Raw genomic sequence first — 17,002 nt, 5'->3', positions numbered from 1 at the left:
TTTACAGTGCAGAAACAATTCCAGTGAGGTAAAAATAAACCTGAGAGGATTAAAAAAAAGCTACAGTTGAGGGATATGCTATTACGGGATTTGCTATCCACTAATCTAAACATTTATGAAAGAGTTTGACGAAGTCCAGGCACAAGGCTCCAATCATACTGTAGTTATAAAGTCAGCCTGAGTAGAGCTCTCTCAGTGTCTGGGCTAGATGTTCTTTAAGGACAATAGCAATAACAAATGTGCAAAGTGCAATCACAGTTTTTCGTTTGCACTCATCTTGTGATGGTGGTGTCGGGAATGCACATCCCACTCGGCCAGCACTGCGTCTCATCCATTATACGACCGGCCCGCCGTTTTGTGATGGAACCTGACTGTGCAGTGTTTGTTACGTCTGCTGTGATCGTCACGGTGTCCAAGGCTAATTGTTCTTTCCTATCTGAAACAATGCAGTGGAAAGAGTGTGTCGGAGCAGGAAAATGAGCCAGCCAAGCCTTCAGTAAACCTGGAGGAGCTCCGAGCCGAGATCAAGGCAAAGATCGAAGAGGAGGCCTACCAAAAAGGGTGAGGCCTTCTCTTCTGCTTTTTAATGTAGATAAACGGACAGTGTGATGACACAGTTGTTTATCAGAAATCATTTCAGTTGTGTGTCCCAAATTCACTTGTAAATGTGAATATTTCAAACGCAGCTACCAAGATGGACTGAAGCAAGGCAAGGTGCTTCAGGAAGAGAAATGTGACGATGAAAGTGCTGCGGACAAATTGCTGGAAACAAAAAATAAGGATGAAGAGAGCGGAGAGAGGCTTAAGAACAGCAGGTAAAATCACTCTGTCATGTTAGAAAAAGAAATATAAATTGTGTATTTATGCTCATCTGTGATAGTATTGATACAAGCACAACAAATTACCAATTTCCAGGTTAAAATTAAATGCCTCACTTTACCCTCCAAGCAGTATTTATGAAAAATGCAACTTCTTATGTCTTTTTATACCCGTGTTTGATTGAAACATGTTTGTGCTCTTTTTGTGAATAATTCATGATCAGTGGAAGATTAATCTCTCTATTACACACAAAATGTTACATTTTATTCAAAAATACATATTAAAAATTATAACAACACCACAAACACATTTTTAAAATCACAAAGAGTGAGTTTATATCTACAGTACTCTGCAAAAGTCTTTAGCCACGCCTCATTTCTCTCATGAGTTGCTGTGGGGATGCTAGACTTTATTACAGACCCACATGCAAGACGCTGAGACAGATTAACATAAGGTGAGCTTTTAATGCTGACAGCTACCGAGGTTTAAAAAGTCTCCAGGAAACTGCAGGAGTATTAAGACGAGGAAAGCAAACATTCAGGGAACAATAGAAAGCACAGGGAAAGACCGGCGCTAGGTAAGATGCCTGCTAAGGACAACTCAACGAAAGTTAAGGGGAAATGGAGACAATAACTACAAGAAGTAATGAGGGAAGTGGAAACAGCTGGGAAACACAGCTGGAACTAATTAGAAATGACGCAACAAGGGAAGTAGAATTACACACAAAGCACAAGAGACGAAAGACCACCAAGATAAAACAGGAAAACACCTAACATAGAGACAGAGACCTAACAATAAGACGCAGCGAACACAAGGGGCCAGGATAACTGAAACAATGAACTGAGTACAAACAATGTCCATGTACAGAACCTAGCTTACTAAACTAAAACTAAAAAGGCATAAAAATAAGGAAACCAACCCAGAAAGTGCTGAAAGTATAAAACTTAAAAACAGAAAAGATTAATAAGTCCAAGCACAAAACATGCAAAGACCTGGGAATGTGACATATTTTGCTATAAAAGTGGGAAATAGGTGCAGTGATTTATGGAAGCATATGTGAAAATAGAGCATAAAAGTAAACATAAACAGTACATGGATCAACTCAGGTCCTGTGTCAGGTCTTTGTTGATGTGCCTGTTATGTGTTGGCTTTTTTATGCTTGAATGATTCATTTGTCAAAACAAGAAAAAGAAAGACTGAAAATGAGTGAAAAAGCTTATTATCTTTGCAGGAGGATGGAGGAAGTCCTGGCTGTTGTAAGCGAGTTCTGTCCAAAGGTATCCATGAGTCGGCGGCTTCTATGGCTCACTCTGACGCTGTTTGTGGCTGTGTGTGTGGTGTTCAGTATTTATTCATTCTTCAGTGACTATTACAACCGACACGAGGACACATAAGGGAAGAGGAACTCTGTGTGAGACACTGACGGAGATCTTTGGACTGGGTGTAAGAGCGCAACGAAAGAACCCGCTAAACAGAATAACAGAGACCTCATACATCACGTCTCTCCCAGTTTACCATATCATCAGACACACTTGAATCAAATGACCCCGATACTCAAGGGTCAGAGACATTTTGGGAGGCTTTATGGCTCGCGAGGCCTTCTTCATGGTCAGCAGAGATAAGTTATAATTTTGCTTGAAATGGAAAGTTGAAAGGATGTTTGCTGCAGCAAAAGAAGAGATGATTCTGTTTAGGGACCAATTATATTGTGTGCTGAAATAGATATTTAATTAAATTAGATCTTGTAATTATACATTCTGGTTCTGGTACTTTGAATGCTGAATATGGCACTTTTTCATTAAATGCCACAGTAGAAACATTGTATATTTATCTACACAATAGAATCTCTCAGGTTTGATAGATAATGAAGTCCCTGAGAGACTTTTAATACATATTTAAAAAAATGTTTTTATCTGTTGTTTTTTCTATAAAGAATGTTTCAGATGTAAGCACATTCCACAGCAGTTCTTCAAGTGCAATACTCAGCTCATGGTTCTCATCTGTGCCATGTTTGATTGTTACTTCAGAGCACTGAGAGTTTTTTTTCTTGTATGCGAGCACTGTTTAGACGTCATGATTCTTTTTTTTTTTTGTCTTTGCACATGTGTGCCCGCCTGTGCTGTCTGTTCTCTGTTCATTTTATGGTCTGCCACCTCTCCTTTAAATAAAAAGTGCCTGAAATATATTCTCTAGTCATTTCAGTAGCAACAAATATGCGTTGCTATAAAAACTAAGTACAGCCAATGATTCAGTAGCTTGTAAAACCACCTTTAGCAGCAATAACTTGAAGTGTCAGAATTTTGGCCCATTCTTCTTTACAGTGTTGATCCATTTATTCGAGTTTTGTGGCATTTATTCCTGCACAGATTTTTTAAGGTCGCATCACATTGATTTGAGGTCTGAACTGAGGTCTGCTGTATTTGATTTTCACCAAACACTAAACATGGAGCTGTGCATTAAGATCAAATATCTCCACTCTGTTCCAGAAATATCTGATATCCCCATATTGGTGTTGTTCCTGGATCATCATAATCAATGCTGGTCCAGGTTCAACATTGCAATTAACCAATCACATTGTTATGATATAGTTTTGCAATGCAGAAGAAAACCTGCCAATGTCCACAAAATTTTAAAAAAGGGGACAGTTAGGGTCAGGGTTATGGTTAGGGGTTAGAATGTAATTGTCGAGAAGGTTAAGGGGCTATAGTTATGCTACAGGGTCCGTGTTAGGTGTGTGGTGTGATGGTGTGTATCCACACTGCAAAACTAGACCATGCTTTGTTCAGATGCAACCGTGCAAACAGAGGCCATGCTGCACAGGAATACACAGGCAACACAGAGTCCTGCGAAAATTATCCCATCAAGTACTGCAAAGACTTTTACTTGCACAAACAAGATTTTTTTTTTTTTTAATCTCCTTTCTTTACGGGTTTCATATATATGGAGTTTTGAGAAAAGGAGTTTATTATTCACTATATATAAAATAGCCCTCTCAAGTCTGTGTGGCAACAATTCAGACTGAGCCGGCAGAGTCGAGAGGCAGCGGCAAGTGGCTGGACTGTAATTAATTTACGTCTTGACTGTTTATCTGGCATAAAAAATAACACTTAAAAAAATTACAAGAATGAAACAAACACTGTCAGTTGAAATGTGCCATTATCTGAGTGAACATAAACAACTTCTGGCTGTAGTGTCCTAACTGGTGACTCAGTCAGGATACTTTTGCTGGAAAAAGGTCTAAATTCTTTCACCAAGACCTGTTGGGAAATTCCATTGTGTTCCCATCTGAAAGTCTTATAGCTTAATTTAGTTTAATTCTATAACGACTTTAAGGATATGCAAATCCCACTCTCAGAGAGGTAATATGTACGATGAGCATTCTTGCTCTAATCCAGATTGTCACCTCACTGTCACCTCACATCTGTCAAAAACCCTGCTGCAACTTTGTCAGCAGGCTCTGCGTCATTTCCTGCCATCGGGACTTGTGGAGAAATGTTTTTGTGGAAATGGGAGGCCGCGTGCCAAAGGCTCATCTGAGGAGACCAAAGATAATAAGCGCACACACACGACTGAGAATTTCCCAGAGAGAGGAAATCATCAGGACAGAAGAAAATCTCTTCTCGAGTGTATTACATCATGGTTTTCAGAAACTTTCACAACTCTACTGCAAATCCCACCTTTTGTACTTTCACTTTATTTATAATTTTAATATATTGTTTGGACAGAATCTTTATTTTCATCATACAAAAAGTACAACAAAACTGTACGCAATCCCATTCAGTGCAAAGAGAGTAATCAAACTATTTTATTAAACTTTCTTTTTCGATGTAATTAGATTCAAAAGAGAATTCTAATAAGTAAATGTGAGTGTTTATATAAAAACATTTGTGCCTGTAAAAATACTGGTTGCAGTTGAACCTGAAAACATAACTTATTTATCCAAGTTTATCAACATTTGACATTAAAAATGCTGGATGGGAAAATGTGTGCACTGCTTTTTCCCTTTCTATTGAATTTCTGCCGATTAGTGTTTTTGATGTATTACTTAACTTCTCGTCTCCTGAGCCCTGCTCCCAGAACATAGGATGGCTCTTGATCGGACCCATGCGCACTACTTCCTTCTTCCTTTTCCGTTATTCTCTGGCAGTGACAGTCCCCACACATCCCAGTGAGCATGATCACCTCTATTTAACCGTGACTTTTGGCTCAGAGACACATAAACCTTGCAGCAGCAGTGATACCCGGCATTCATCTGTCTTTACTCTGACCAGTTATGAACATCATCTGGCTTCGCCTCCCAGCAGCGCTGCTCGTTACTTCAGCCTTGTCTGTTCAAATGACTGACATAAGTAACCTCAGAGGTAAGTTATTCCACATATTTTCTAATATGTACAAATATATATATATATATATAAATTATTGTACTACCATATATAGTAAATATAAATATGCTTTTCCCAGTTTTCCCAGGATTCAATCAAAGTATTGCAGGAGTAATGCTGGTCACCTCTTTAAATGAGCTCAACCAGCCTGGGTATGCTTTCAATGTCAGTGAAGCTCGCAGGCTCTGCTGGTCCCTTGGACTGAACATTGCTTCAAAAGCACAAGTACAGAAAGCTCTTTCTAGAGGTTTAGAAACATGCAGGTGAGACCAAAGTTTTAAAAAAAATTAAAAAAAAACACCTCGGTATCATCTCAGAGGATTAACGAACAGCACCTAATGTAATATTTTGTTCAGGTTTGGATGGATTGATGAACACTTTGCAGTCATTCCCCGCATCCACCCAATTCCCAGCTGTGGCAAGAATAAGAGCGGCTTGGTGCCATGGCGAGCCAGCGTAAAACAAAAGTTTGATGTGTTTTGCTTCAACGAGACAGGTGAGAAACTTTGCACCTGCATTTTACTCATGAAGAGACAAAAGATATTTAAAAAGTGATTGTGCATGCTGATCACTGCTTTCTGTTTTTCAAAGAATAAAAAAGGTCTGCTGTATAGTCGATATAAATAAGAATACATTAGTATTAATGAATACTCTTAACACAAACTTTGATGCTTTATGGTATTTGCATTGGATTTTAATTTGTATTCAGCAGCATTTTAGTATATTCCACATAACTAGGATGGAAAAAAAAAAAAACCATTGGACAGCATTTTTTATCCAAGGTTTTTCCAAATACATACAATACACTCATAACACTTTCCAAAATATAATCATCATTTCCACAGGAGGAAGTACAAAAGAAAAAAAAAAAACAAAAACAGGCAAATAATCAGAATTGTTTGAAAATCGTCTAATCTTTGCACAGATGCAGCGATACAACAGATGGATGAAGTAACTGACAGTCCTTTGAGGACCACACATGACGTGGGTCACACACACCACACCACAACACCACCATCCACATCTTCCTCCTCGACTCCTGAAACCCTCGACAGTGAGATAGAACCAGCCCGCTTTGCCAGCAGCTCGCAAAGCTTTACTGCAGGTATGGGACTCATAATCTGAACTCTGTCACAGTCAGCTAACAGCACAAGACTAATAGACAGGTAAAGGCCTCATCATCAACAGTGTGTATGTTTCATATTTTAGGAAAAATTGTGCTCATCTTCTGCTCCTGTGCGCTTCTTCTGCTTATAACAATCATCCTGGCATACCTCAAATTGTGAGTGCTTTTTCTTTATAATACATAGAACACAATGATGAGGTTTCTCTTGGTGCATATTGTTACATCTTTTCCCTCTCCATCTGTTAACAAAAAACAGAAGACGTTGCTCTCAGAAGTCAGACATGAAAGAGCAGAAAGAGTACATCCAGACAGAAGAGTGGATCTGTGTGACGACCCCTACAGAAACCAAGAAAGCTGCTGAGGAAGATGAGAGGATAGAAGTGGGTGACGACGCACAATAAATGTTATTCTGATGAGAAACTGTGATGCTCGATTTGTGTTAAATTAAGAGACAGAATGGCTGTAACATGATTTCTTTTTGTATGTGTTCACGATTTTCATTCATCTATGCTGTTAAATGGTGCATTTTAGCTACTGGAGGGCAATGTTTGTAATAAAATAATTTTAAATACTCATATGGGTTTGGTGTTCTACACAACAAAAACACTCATAATAACAGCTTTTCTGCAGGTTCACCCACATCTTAAATCCACATTATTCCAATCTTTACTCTTCAGTATCTTTCAAGCTTTTTTAAAAGTCACTGAAGCTTGTTTTAAGCAAACTGTTTATGTTTGTTCTCTCATTGGTAACTCTTCTAATGTCTGATACGGGGTGTGAAAAGTTTCTGTGAGATCTTGTGGGCTTCCACAGCTTTGACTTGAGCATCATCCCCTTACATCTCAATTTTAGAAAACCCATCTGCTATTAATTTGCAATTAGTTAAGTATTGCTCTTTTAGTTTCAGTTTTATTGAAGTTTTTATTCCATCACAGCCAGTCAGAAGCACTTTTTACAAAAAAAAAATAAAGGTAAACGTAGATATCTTAGAGTGCAACATGCTTCGATTCTGTCAAATGTGAGGTCCTCTTTACTCGCTGTGGGAATTCATAGATTCAGCCTTCACTGCATCAACAATGAAGCTGAGTTCATTGCACAGCGTTTCGTGTCTGTAGGCCATCCGGACCTGAGCGACGTTGGTCTTACGGATATCGTTTCCTTCGGGTCCATCTTTCAGATAGTTCTCTCCCAGGAAGTGCATCTTATCCTTGCAAAATTAATCACAACAATAGGTGGAAGAAAGGATGGTTAGATCTTGTGTGAGTTGACCAATGCCTGCTAAGACAGAATTTATGTTGTCTTTTTTCAAATGAAGGATGTGACCACACCTGGTGAGAAAACCCACTCTGCAGCACACTGTTCCTGGCTATTTCACACACATCACAGGTGCTGAACTTCCACAGCTGAGCTGCTATGGCGTACTCCTCCATCAGTGGTTCCTCAGAGGATACACAAATAGCAGATAAGCTTTATTCAGACTACAGAAATGAATCGAAATAACAAATACTGTATTAATTAGGCAAACAATGATTCTGAATAACTGAATGACGGCCCGAAAACACAGTTTCCTGTAAAATTTTTTTACCTTGGTGTAGTGGAACAGCATGGGATCATCTGTGGACAGGGACACACACAGACCTTTGTGCAGGAAGTCTTTCAGCGGGCTTTTGGAGTATTCCAGGAACAGGCCATTGTTGCTGAGTGGAGACATTGCAATTGGTACCTGGGCTAGGTAGTACAGGTACTGCAGCACTGGGCTCTGTAGGAAGTTTGACAGAGGTGTTGCTCGTGAATGTAAAAGTTGGAAAAACACACAAATGTACACACTGTAATTGTGTGTTTTATCTTAATGCTGAGTGAGTTGGTGTATCCGTACTATAGTGGTGACCTTTGGGATATTCTATAAGCAATGCTTTGTGAAATTCAAAATGTGAAATCTTCTTCCTGGTTTACTGGTTTATAACTCGGGACAGTCGTGAGTACCTTCCTGAGGTTGAGTCCATGTGAGATGTTGTCAGCAGTGAGAAAGGCAGAGACCAGATGAGTGAGTGATCCAGCTTCTCCACAGTGGGGACGGAACTGGAAGGTGTTTAGTCCACACTCTCTATACAGGACGCAGAAGGGTATAATAAGCAACTATGTCATCACATAACAGCATTTAATCATCTTCATCACACCGAGTGCCGATCAGCTGTAACTATATATTGAAATGCTCTCCCAGCAGCTTTAAGCATCAAGTAGTTCAGAACTGGCTTTCCTGTAATTTGTTAGTCACTCTTCCCCTGACAGTTATACAAAGTGACAGAGTAAACTGTCTTTTGAGGGCTGGACACACACTGCTAGGTCAGGGTCTAACACAGGGGTGGGCAATCTCAGTCCACGAGGGCCGGTGTCCCTGCAGGTTTTAGATCTCACCTTGGGTCAACACACCTGAATCACATGATTAGTTCGTTACCAGGCCTCTGGAGAACTTCAGGATATGTTGAGGAGCTAATTTAGCCATTTAAATCAGCTGTGTTGGTTCGAGGACACATCTAAAACCTGCAGGGACACCGGCCCTCGTGGACTGAGATTGCCCACCCCTGGTCTAACATGTCCTACATTCATTTCTATTCTTCCCTCATATATGCGTTTATGAAAGAAAAAAGGATGTATTCTTATTGTCACACAAAGGAGTTGTCAGTTATTTGACAGGGCAGATACCTCTTATGCCCTTTGTGCGTTTCCAAAATTAGAATATTAAAAAATGAAGAAGTTTTTTTTTTTATGGTCCTCAATTCTGGTACAACCTTTCTGAACATCTGAGATAAAACATTTAAATTGGGGTTCAAAACATGTCTGCAACCTCATCTTAACCTTAATTTCTTGTGTGTGTTTCGCCATCTGAAGATTAATCATTACAGGGTAGAGTAATACAGCTTTATATCATGATATGCACATATAGTTGACATGTTTTTAACTGTCTTTGCATTTTTCCTCTGATTCTGTACAGGACTCTGAATTACCTTGGGTTTCATAAAGTTATATTCAGTCAGCCATTTAGCAGATATCAAGTAAATTCAATCTGCCTGCTTCTGATGCTTCACCGTGTCCGGGAAATGATACTTACTTTCTGAGGTTGTTGAGGACTATGATGTTTGCGTACATGTGGAAGATGTAGTAGCTGTATGGAGGGTTTTCAACTGAAGTCCACTGTTCTGGTTTTGGGCTCCTGAAGGACAACATGTGATCGCTGTGTTTGGACTCATCGTCCACGCTGTCAAAGCCAGACACCTGCATCCACAAAAACAGTCATTCTCTGCTGGGATTTTTTAATGAAGCCCAGCAGGTATTAATATTAAATGGTTATTAGTCATTTGTTTCCACAAACGTTACCAATTATTTTTATATTGTGCAATACATGGACAGACGTACTGGGGCACCTGCAGGTTACACCCACAGGAGCTTATACACCTGTGGCAATGAGACTAAAAACACCTGTATTTCAATATTAAGCAGTGGAACACAATACCTTTGCCCATACAGTGTATTTCTGAACAGTTTTACATTTTATGAAGCCAGTTTATATTATAAAGACATGTTTTCATATTGTTGCAGATATTCTTCATTATATTTTCATTGTTTATCTGTTTAAGACACTAAAAGACTAACCCTAATGGGTGCATCTGCTCACCACTACAGTATAGTCTGCTACATCACCCAACTATTATTATACTGCACGTAAATACATTTTTTTTGTGCAAAACGGATCCTCATAATATTTGCTGAGATCTGTTTTGGTATAAAAAATCTTACATATTTGAGGAAAACGTGAAGTTCTTTGTGCTTCTGTGGGTTAACTGTGGCCTCAAACAAAGGAAGGAATATGTTCTCCAGCATCTTGGCAAAATTGGGTATCAGCTTCTTTAGCTTGAAAATATCACTGCAACATAAAAGTATATTTTAGATTTCACAAAATGCATTTAAATTAAAAGCCTGGATTTTTAGGATGGAGCACTTACTATATTCTGGGCACTTGAATCATCCACCTCATGTTTGGAGAGTATAATTTGTGGTCAATAAACCACTTGGACAGACTGTACCACTCATCAGGAGACCTTCCGTAGATGGACAGGCGTGGCTCTACATGCTGATACTTGCTCTCCTCCAGGCCACGGGCCACTTCCTAAAAAAAAAAAAAAAAAAAAAAAAATGGTGAGAGGAAGAGTGCATCAAGTTTTCTTTGCATCACTCCATCTTGAAATTGATGACATGCTACACATGATGAGAGCACCTTTATGATGCAAGCAAAATACTCTCCATTAACAACATTGTCGGTTTTCAGGAAGATTTCACGAAGCTCACTGGCTCCCACTGGGTTATACTTCGCATTGAACTTATCAAAGCGGTGGAAGGTTTGTCTCCCCTGTAAATGTAATAAATCATAAAGTGTGATTCAGAATCCCAGAATGATGCAAGCAACAGAAAGACAAAATCTGAAATTCTTAAATGTATTGTGTTAATGGAATATTTGAATTCAGAAGAATAGACAATATTTCTTACAGCATGTACATCGAGAGAGTCCACAGTAAGGTCATAGGGGTCCTTGTTGAGGTGCTGGAAAACTTTTTTGAGTGTCATTCTTTGTCCATCCTTTTCTAAAACTACACGTTCTGCATCAGTCTGATACGTCTTCTGGATGAAGGTGAGCAGATGTTTCTGAGACATGCATGCAGCTGCATGAATGTGCGTGTCCACCTGCAAGAAAGAAACAGTATGTTCACTCTGCATGCACTAATATCCTATATTTAACCCCTCCCAGCCGGGCATGCTCAGAAGCTATTCAGGTCCAGCAATCCAAGAAGCAACTAAAACAGATGTCTGAACCACCTCAACTAGCTTTTCCTTTCCAGAGGGATCTTGGAGTGGAGGTAATGCTCTGTTGTGACAAAAGGAGCAGCAGCACTGAAAATGTGCTTCACTTTGTGCCAAAGATGCAGAACCAGCTCTTACTTTGGTTAAACAAGGATTGGATGGCCCTGGAACACCATACCTTCACTCCCCTTAAAGATATGCCCAATTGACCCGGTGGTAAGTCTCTCCAAGTCCATAAAAGACTGGCTGGTCAAGATCCCATGATCCCCCTGATTTCAAAGTCAGCATTGCTCCTTCTAAATCCAGTGTTCAACAATCCTCCCCTCCAGGACCCTGGAATACACTTTCCTGAGGCTTCAGGCTCTGCCTCCTCTACAGACGACACTGCGGTCACATTCAGAAGTTCTTCAAAGTGCTTTTTGCCAACCAATTAAATGATAACAGCTTTTGTGTTATTAAACGCTGGACGCTTTAAACAAGTGCAGGTTAATCTGGGTAGTTTGCAGAGCATGCTTTGGTATCTACACTCACTTTAAAGTTCAGTCAGAGGTAATGGTTGCCTCACTTCCCAGAGATGGAATACTAACCTTTCTAACATTGTAGAAATCTCTGTGAGGCACACGTTTTAATTCCTTGAGCTCAGCCATCTCATTGAGCATCTCATGGAGGTTGAATTTTGAACTCAAGAAATTTAGTCTCCTATGACAGTAGGTTTTCCTGAAAATTAAAAGTGACACTCAGTTCATTCTCTAAAAAGTGCAGAATGGATGATAACCGGTTTTTCAACCAGCATGTCCGCATAATTGTTTTGGAAACTTACGTGGGTCCATCTGCAGTCATGGCAAGCACATGACTCAGCTCTACAGCAAAGGTCTCCAAGTCTGGGTAAGGAAGGTCATGAGGCTGGTTTTGTTTGAGAGCCTCTTCATTATCATACACATAAACTATCCCATCCTTCATCTTCAGTTTATAGTTTAGATCCTTGGGGATGTTGTCCATGCAGTAAGGATCCTCCCCAGCTTCTGGACATGGGCACATGTCTGGTGGTCGCAAAAGTTTTTCCATTACTTTCATATAAATTAGAACAAAGCATGTTTTTAAATGTTGTTATACATACAGCCCAGCTTCGTAAATCATACCTGGAAGGACCTCATCTTCTTCGCTCCAGGTCGTGTTCTGAGCACTTCGTAGGAACTTGCTCGTCGTTCTGCAGAATCTGTGATAGGCTAGCTTTGAGTATTTCTCTCGAAGAAGCAGAGCTTTAAACAGATTTTTGGCAGCCTGATCATAGTCGTCCAGTGTGATCTGAGAGGAGGCGCATTAAACATGAATTCAAGTCTGATCCAAACCATGTGGTAATAGTGAAGGCTACACTGGATCAAGCGGAGGGACACTGTGCTGGCTGCTAGACTTTGAAGCAACAATGCTTTGACTGGCATCTAAATTCATCTTTTATACTTCCAAATGTAGACACTTTTGTACTTTTAAGATTTTGAATGAATTCCTTCAGAGGGTGGCAGGAAGACATGCAGTTTGTCTCTACTTCCAATAGTTCAATTTTTTTGATACTGTACACTTAAATCATGCTACATTCAATTTGAAAATATTGTCGTTTCACATTTGTCTGACAGTTTTTCTAACTAGTTTATATTCAAGTTCAAAATATGACATATGGGATGTATTTTTATAACTACGGTGCACACCAGTTGGCACGTTCAGCGAGAGTACTTACACCAGCACAGTAATCTCCACTAATAGTAACCCTCTGATAATCAGGGCAGTTTTCTTGCACAGATGAGCTGGTGGAGCTGGGGGACATGAATGGTGTCACTAGGCGTGCCCAGTCTGCATTTGCTGGGACTTGTAGGGACAGCGACTTGGAACGAATCATCCTCAGGCTGTTCCTCCTGAAAAGTCAGCAAATTGATTAGCATTTGGTGTAAAGCTCACTTAAATGAATGAGTCTTTACCCAAAATCATGGTAAGATGACTCATTAAAAGGGGCTATTATGCTAATTTTTCACTTCACATTTATATCATTAGACTCCACAGAGCTGCTTTGCATTATTCACAGTTTAAACTTGGCATTTGCGCACAATCTGTTTTAGTTCATCCCCCTTTACCCCCACCTTCCAATTGAGGCAACTTTATTGAAAACAAAAGATTTAAATAACAGGTGGGTGTGGCTTCAGCGCTCACAGTCAGAGCTGTGTGCCTAAGGATACTATATTACATCATACAGAACCAAGACCACTAAAGAAAAAAAATCAAAAGGAAAAAAAACTGAAAACTTTAGGTTTTGGCTCACATATATTTAACTCCACATAAATAATAAGCAAAACTGAAAATATACATCTTATATAGGGATTTTTGTTTTGTGTTTTATATTAGGATAATTTTGCTTGCATGAACAGACTGATCTGCGGTTCAGAGTCCAAGCAGGACTTACCTCTTAAGAGTCTCCTCTGACTGCTGCTCTGCCAGCTCCTTAAGCAGTTCATGGTCTTTGGCTTGCTGGAGGCCAATTGGGCAGTCCTCAGGCATCGTGAACATCGACAAGGCATTTTTGGTTTCTTCTTCTTTTAATGCCGATGCATATACTTTCTCTGCAAGCAGCTGCGTCTCCTCCTCCACCTCACTCAGATTCACCTTTAGAAATTGACGAGGCATGTCTGCAAGAGGCCAGAAGCCACAGTAAAATGGCCGGCGTCTGAAGTCTCTGACTGTAGAGTGCAAAGGAGGTCTGCCGTACTTGTCAGGACGTTAAATGCTCTGATACTGTGTGGTGTTTTGTAAACAGGGAGATCTACCTGTGCACGTGTTTGGGGACAGGGCATTCATTATTGCAGGTCCTTCCTCGCAGCAGCTGGTAGACTTTATAACTATCGCTGCTCCCAACAAACGCAATAAGTTGTTTATATTATAGTTACATTATAGTTGTTTATATCTTTGCTGTTATTTGCACAGTTTTTCCTTTTTCTGTTTTTAATATTTTTTTTAATTTTTAATAACTTACTAACTGTACTGTATTTTTTGCTGCGTGCTCCATCTGCCTGTCACTTTGCTGCTGGAACACCCAAATTTCCCCAATAAGGGACAATAAAGGATATTTCTATTCTATTCTGCTTTATTATCCAACTATTGCACAGCATCACCACCTGGAGAGTTCTCAGTGAACCGTTTGTTAAAATGTTAAAAGCTAAAGTTGATGTCATGCACGATGTTTTAAACACCTCTTATATAAAGGCATGCAGTCAGTGTAATGCAGTACTATTTAATATCATTATTAACTGCAGTAACATTAATATTAAATCATCAAATTTTCACAACATTTTCTGCTCAACCACCTGTAATTTGCCTAAAAATATTATGGTTTAAAATTTGGACATATATAATGATTGCGGTGCAATTATAGCTTCATTCATCAAGTGCTTTTCTAGATATGCATGTATTTATTTATTTATGAATTAATATAAGTTATTTTATGAATAAATGTTGTGCGAAAATGCTCGCTCCATTGTTGTGCTTTAATGCCTCTTAGTATATTTTAAGCTTAAGCTGAATTATCACACTCCTCCAGGATAACGTGCATCCCTACAAAGTGGGTCTTCAAATTGAAAAATATGCACATGTGTAAAAACACTTTCTCAGTTATATTTAGAATAACATCTGGAAACTCATGAATTTTCTTCAATTCAGATTAGATTATGTACTGAGACTTTTTGCGGTACAACTTCCTCTCAAAGTTGAATGAAAATTACATTTTCTTCACTTTTGTAACCAAGAATTTCAAATTAAAGAGCTCTTTGTCTTGTATTTTTGAGAAATACTATTGTTTATATTAGGAACTTACATAAGCTATTTACAGAAATTAACACAAGTTATTTTTTGCAATGTGAAGTTTTTTTTTAATTAGTGTGCACTCAAATATGGCACTTTAGTACACACACACACACAAACACACACACAAACACGCGCACACAAACACGCGCACACACACAAACACGCGCACACACACAAACACGCGCACACACACAAACACGCGCGCGCACACACACACACGCGCACACACACACACACACACACACACACGTACGCGCGCGTGCACACACTTTCATTGGAGTGGTGAAACAACAACAGAGAAAGATTGTGTGGTACATTGTAATCTGAGACTGATTCTGTTCTGCCAGGGTGTTTCCAGGAAGCTCATCAATCAGGACACACAGTATCCTGAATGCATCACCATCACCGTGGGCCTTTATGGCACTACAACAACGCTATGGAAAGAAAGACTCAAAGCCACTTGGCTGATGGGTTCATGAATCATTAAACTTCCTCTCTTGCCACACACACCTAAATAATTTAGATGAAACCAATGCTTTTGTTTCATCAAAAAAAAAAAAAAAAAAGTTCAGTGCTTCACAATGAAGGGCAGTGAGGGTTAAACTGGGATTCCTCATTTCTGAGTGGTTTTTTTTTTTTTTCAGGGCTACCTGTAAGCAAAAACTACTAAAGGCAACATATTTGTGTATAAAAAGGAATAAAGAAAAAACTCATAAGTGTTAAAGACAAGACTAAGTATATGCATTATTTGGCAGACTTTGCACAAATTATAGCAGGACCTGGTCTGTGCTTGCAATATAGCCTAATGCACAGTGTGCTAAACTGCCCTCGCCCATATATCAGAGTTAAATAGAGGAATGACCTACCACTAAAAGAACAGAGTGGATTCATAGGCATGGACTAGTCTTTGTGATAATTATATTAAAATGAATCAAGTTAAATGAACATGAAATAAAATATACATAAAGATGAATGCTTTTATAGACAGCAGGTGCTGAAACAGCCATGAATGCTGCCTTCAAACCACACCACGAACAACGTTAGCAGCAAAGTTCAACCTAAACCTGACCTCAACCCTGCCTCAAGCTGGCCTACATCCTTTTTAATAGCATCTGCATGTCCATCTCTTTACACGACATTACATTCTGATAGGAGATCAAATTCAATCTGACCAGTTCTGCACTCTTACCTGGCCGTTCACCTGTGCACGCCATTTGCACCGCCTGACTGACAAAAGAGAGGGCGGGTCTGCGAGGTGGCTTTTGGGGAAAATCTGTGCCAGGGTTTACCGGGTTAACGAGGTAAGTCGAGCTTAAACTCGGAGTAAAGGGGGCTATCTAGGTCACCGCGGGAGCTCATGCTGAACACACAGACTGGTCCATAGTTTCGGTTTAAAATCGTCTGTCAGTATGCTCCAACTGCGACAGTTTTTTGTTTTGTTTTTTTGCTTGTTTGTTTGTTTCTTGTGTTGTTTTGGGCTCAGTAGCTTTCATTTCACTGGGATTTACACATTCAGAGTCAAAAATGCGTGAATGTCTTTCATGTTTGTTCCTAGTCTGTTTCACGCTGCTGTCATTTCAGATATAAGAACACGGATTAAAAATGGATCCGTCTATTTGCAGGCCAATTCTATCATTTGCATTATAACATGTCTGCCAAAAAAAAAAAATGACTGGCGATGTTTGAATGCGTTTTGCCCCCATATACTTTTTCATGTTGATGAATAGAATTTAGTCGCCATGATTTAAGAAGGGGTTTTATATAAAGTAAAGAAAATTTGTCAAGTATCCTGGTAACTCTGCGTTATTGTACCAACTCTGCGTCTTACATTATAATCAATCCGGTCCTTTTCTGCACATATCTTTATTGAGCTGTCATATTATTATTTTTTTCTGATGTCATCTTCGGTAGATCTCTCTTGAAAAATACATTTTTATTCCCAATAAGACTTAATCTGGATAAATAAAAAATATATATT

General features: G+C 39.3%; 4 protein-coding genes across 4 annotated transcripts in view; 3 read left to right on the top strand and 1 right to left on the bottom strand.

Annotated features, from left to right (window-relative positions):
• The window catches only part of mrvi1 (murine retrovirus integration site 1 homolog), a 36,778-nt gene extending 33,774 nt beyond the window's left edge, over window positions 1-3,004 (top strand). Inside the window, exons 37-39 of the mRNA XM_005467004.4 lie at window positions 451-561; window positions 687-815; window positions 2,051-3,004. Of these exons, the coding sequence (XP_005467061.2) occupies window positions 451-561; window positions 687-815; window positions 2,051-2,213 (403 nt within the window). The 3' untranslated portion in view covers window positions 2,214-3,004. The remainder of the gene's footprint in view (window positions 1-450; window positions 562-686; window positions 816-2,050) is intronic.
• Window positions 3,005-4,970: 1,966 nt separating this feature from the next.
• On the top strand, window positions 4,971-6,900 carry lyve1a (lymphatic vessel endothelial hyaluronic receptor 1a). The gene is made up of 6 exons (XM_003442282.5): window positions 4,971-5,180; window positions 5,281-5,464; window positions 5,558-5,697; window positions 6,127-6,306; window positions 6,411-6,483; window positions 6,584-6,900. Exons 1-6 carry the CDS (start codon window positions 5,093-5,095, stop codon window positions 6,726-6,728), a joined length of 810 nt encoding a protein of 269 aa, XP_003442330.1. The 5' UTR covers window positions 4,971-5,092; the 3' UTR covers window positions 6,729-6,900.
• Window positions 6,901-7,228: 328 nt separating this feature from the next.
• ampd3a (adenosine monophosphate deaminase 3a) lies at window positions 7,229-16,329 on the bottom strand. The gene is made up of 15 exons (XM_005467000.4): window positions 16,214-16,329; window positions 13,631-13,853; window positions 12,914-13,088; window positions 12,321-12,486; window positions 12,002-12,221; window positions 11,769-11,898; window positions 10,870-11,064; window positions 10,601-10,732; window positions 10,329-10,492; window positions 10,123-10,249; window positions 9,437-9,600; window positions 8,311-8,431; window positions 7,913-8,086; window positions 7,656-7,766; window positions 7,229-7,534 (listed from the first exon to the last, which is right to left on the bottom strand). Exons 1-15 carry the CDS (start codon window positions 16,236-16,238, stop codon window positions 7,358-7,360), a joined length of 2,304 nt encoding a protein of 767 aa, XP_005467057.1. The 5' UTR covers window positions 16,239-16,329; the 3' UTR covers window positions 7,229-7,357.
• The window catches only part of sbf2 (SET binding factor 2), a 120,625-nt gene continuing 119,903 nt past the window's right edge, over window positions 16,281-17,002 (top strand). The window contains exon 1 of the mRNA XM_005467002.3: window positions 16,281-16,325. The gene's annotated coding sequence lies outside the window, so the exon portion shown is untranslated. The remainder of the gene's footprint in view (window positions 16,326-17,002) is intronic.

Source organism: Oreochromis niloticus, linkage group LG1 (genome assembly GCF_001858045.2).
Source record: "Oreochromis niloticus isolate F11D_XX linkage group LG1, O_niloticus_UMD_NMBU, whole genome shotgun sequence".
NCBI lineage: Eukaryota > Metazoa > Chordata > Actinopteri > Cichliformes > Cichlidae > Oreochromis > Oreochromis niloticus.
Note: the sequence above shows the minus strand (reverse complement) of the source record. Positions and strands in the feature narration are given on the sequence as shown.

Excerpts from the sequence above, each read along its gene's own strand:
- lyve1a (XM_003442282.5), top strand. The coding sequence starts at position 5,093 with ATGAACATCATCTGGCTTCGCCTCCCAGCAGCGCTGCTCGTTACTTCA. Across the intron at positions 6,307-6,410 it reads CTCGCAAAGCTTTACTGCAG|GAAAAATTGTGCTCATCTTC; the intron begins GTATGGGACTCA and ends TTCATATTTTAG. Across the intron at positions 6,484-6,583 it reads ATCCTGGCATACCTCAAATT|AAGACGTTGCTCTCAGAAGT; the intron begins GTGAGTGCTTTT and ends AACAAAAAACAG.
- ampd3a (XM_005467000.4), bottom strand. The coding sequence starts at position 16,238 with ATGGCGTGCACAGGTGAACGGCCAG. Across the intron at positions 11,899-12,001 it reads ATGACTGCAGATGGACCCAC|GAAAACCTACTGTCATAGGA; the intron begins GTAAGTTTCCAA and ends TTTAATTTTCAG. Across the intron at positions 10,733-10,869 it reads ACTCTCTCGATGTACATGCT|GGGAGACAAACCTTCCACCG; the intron begins GTAAGAAATATT and ends TTACATTTACAG.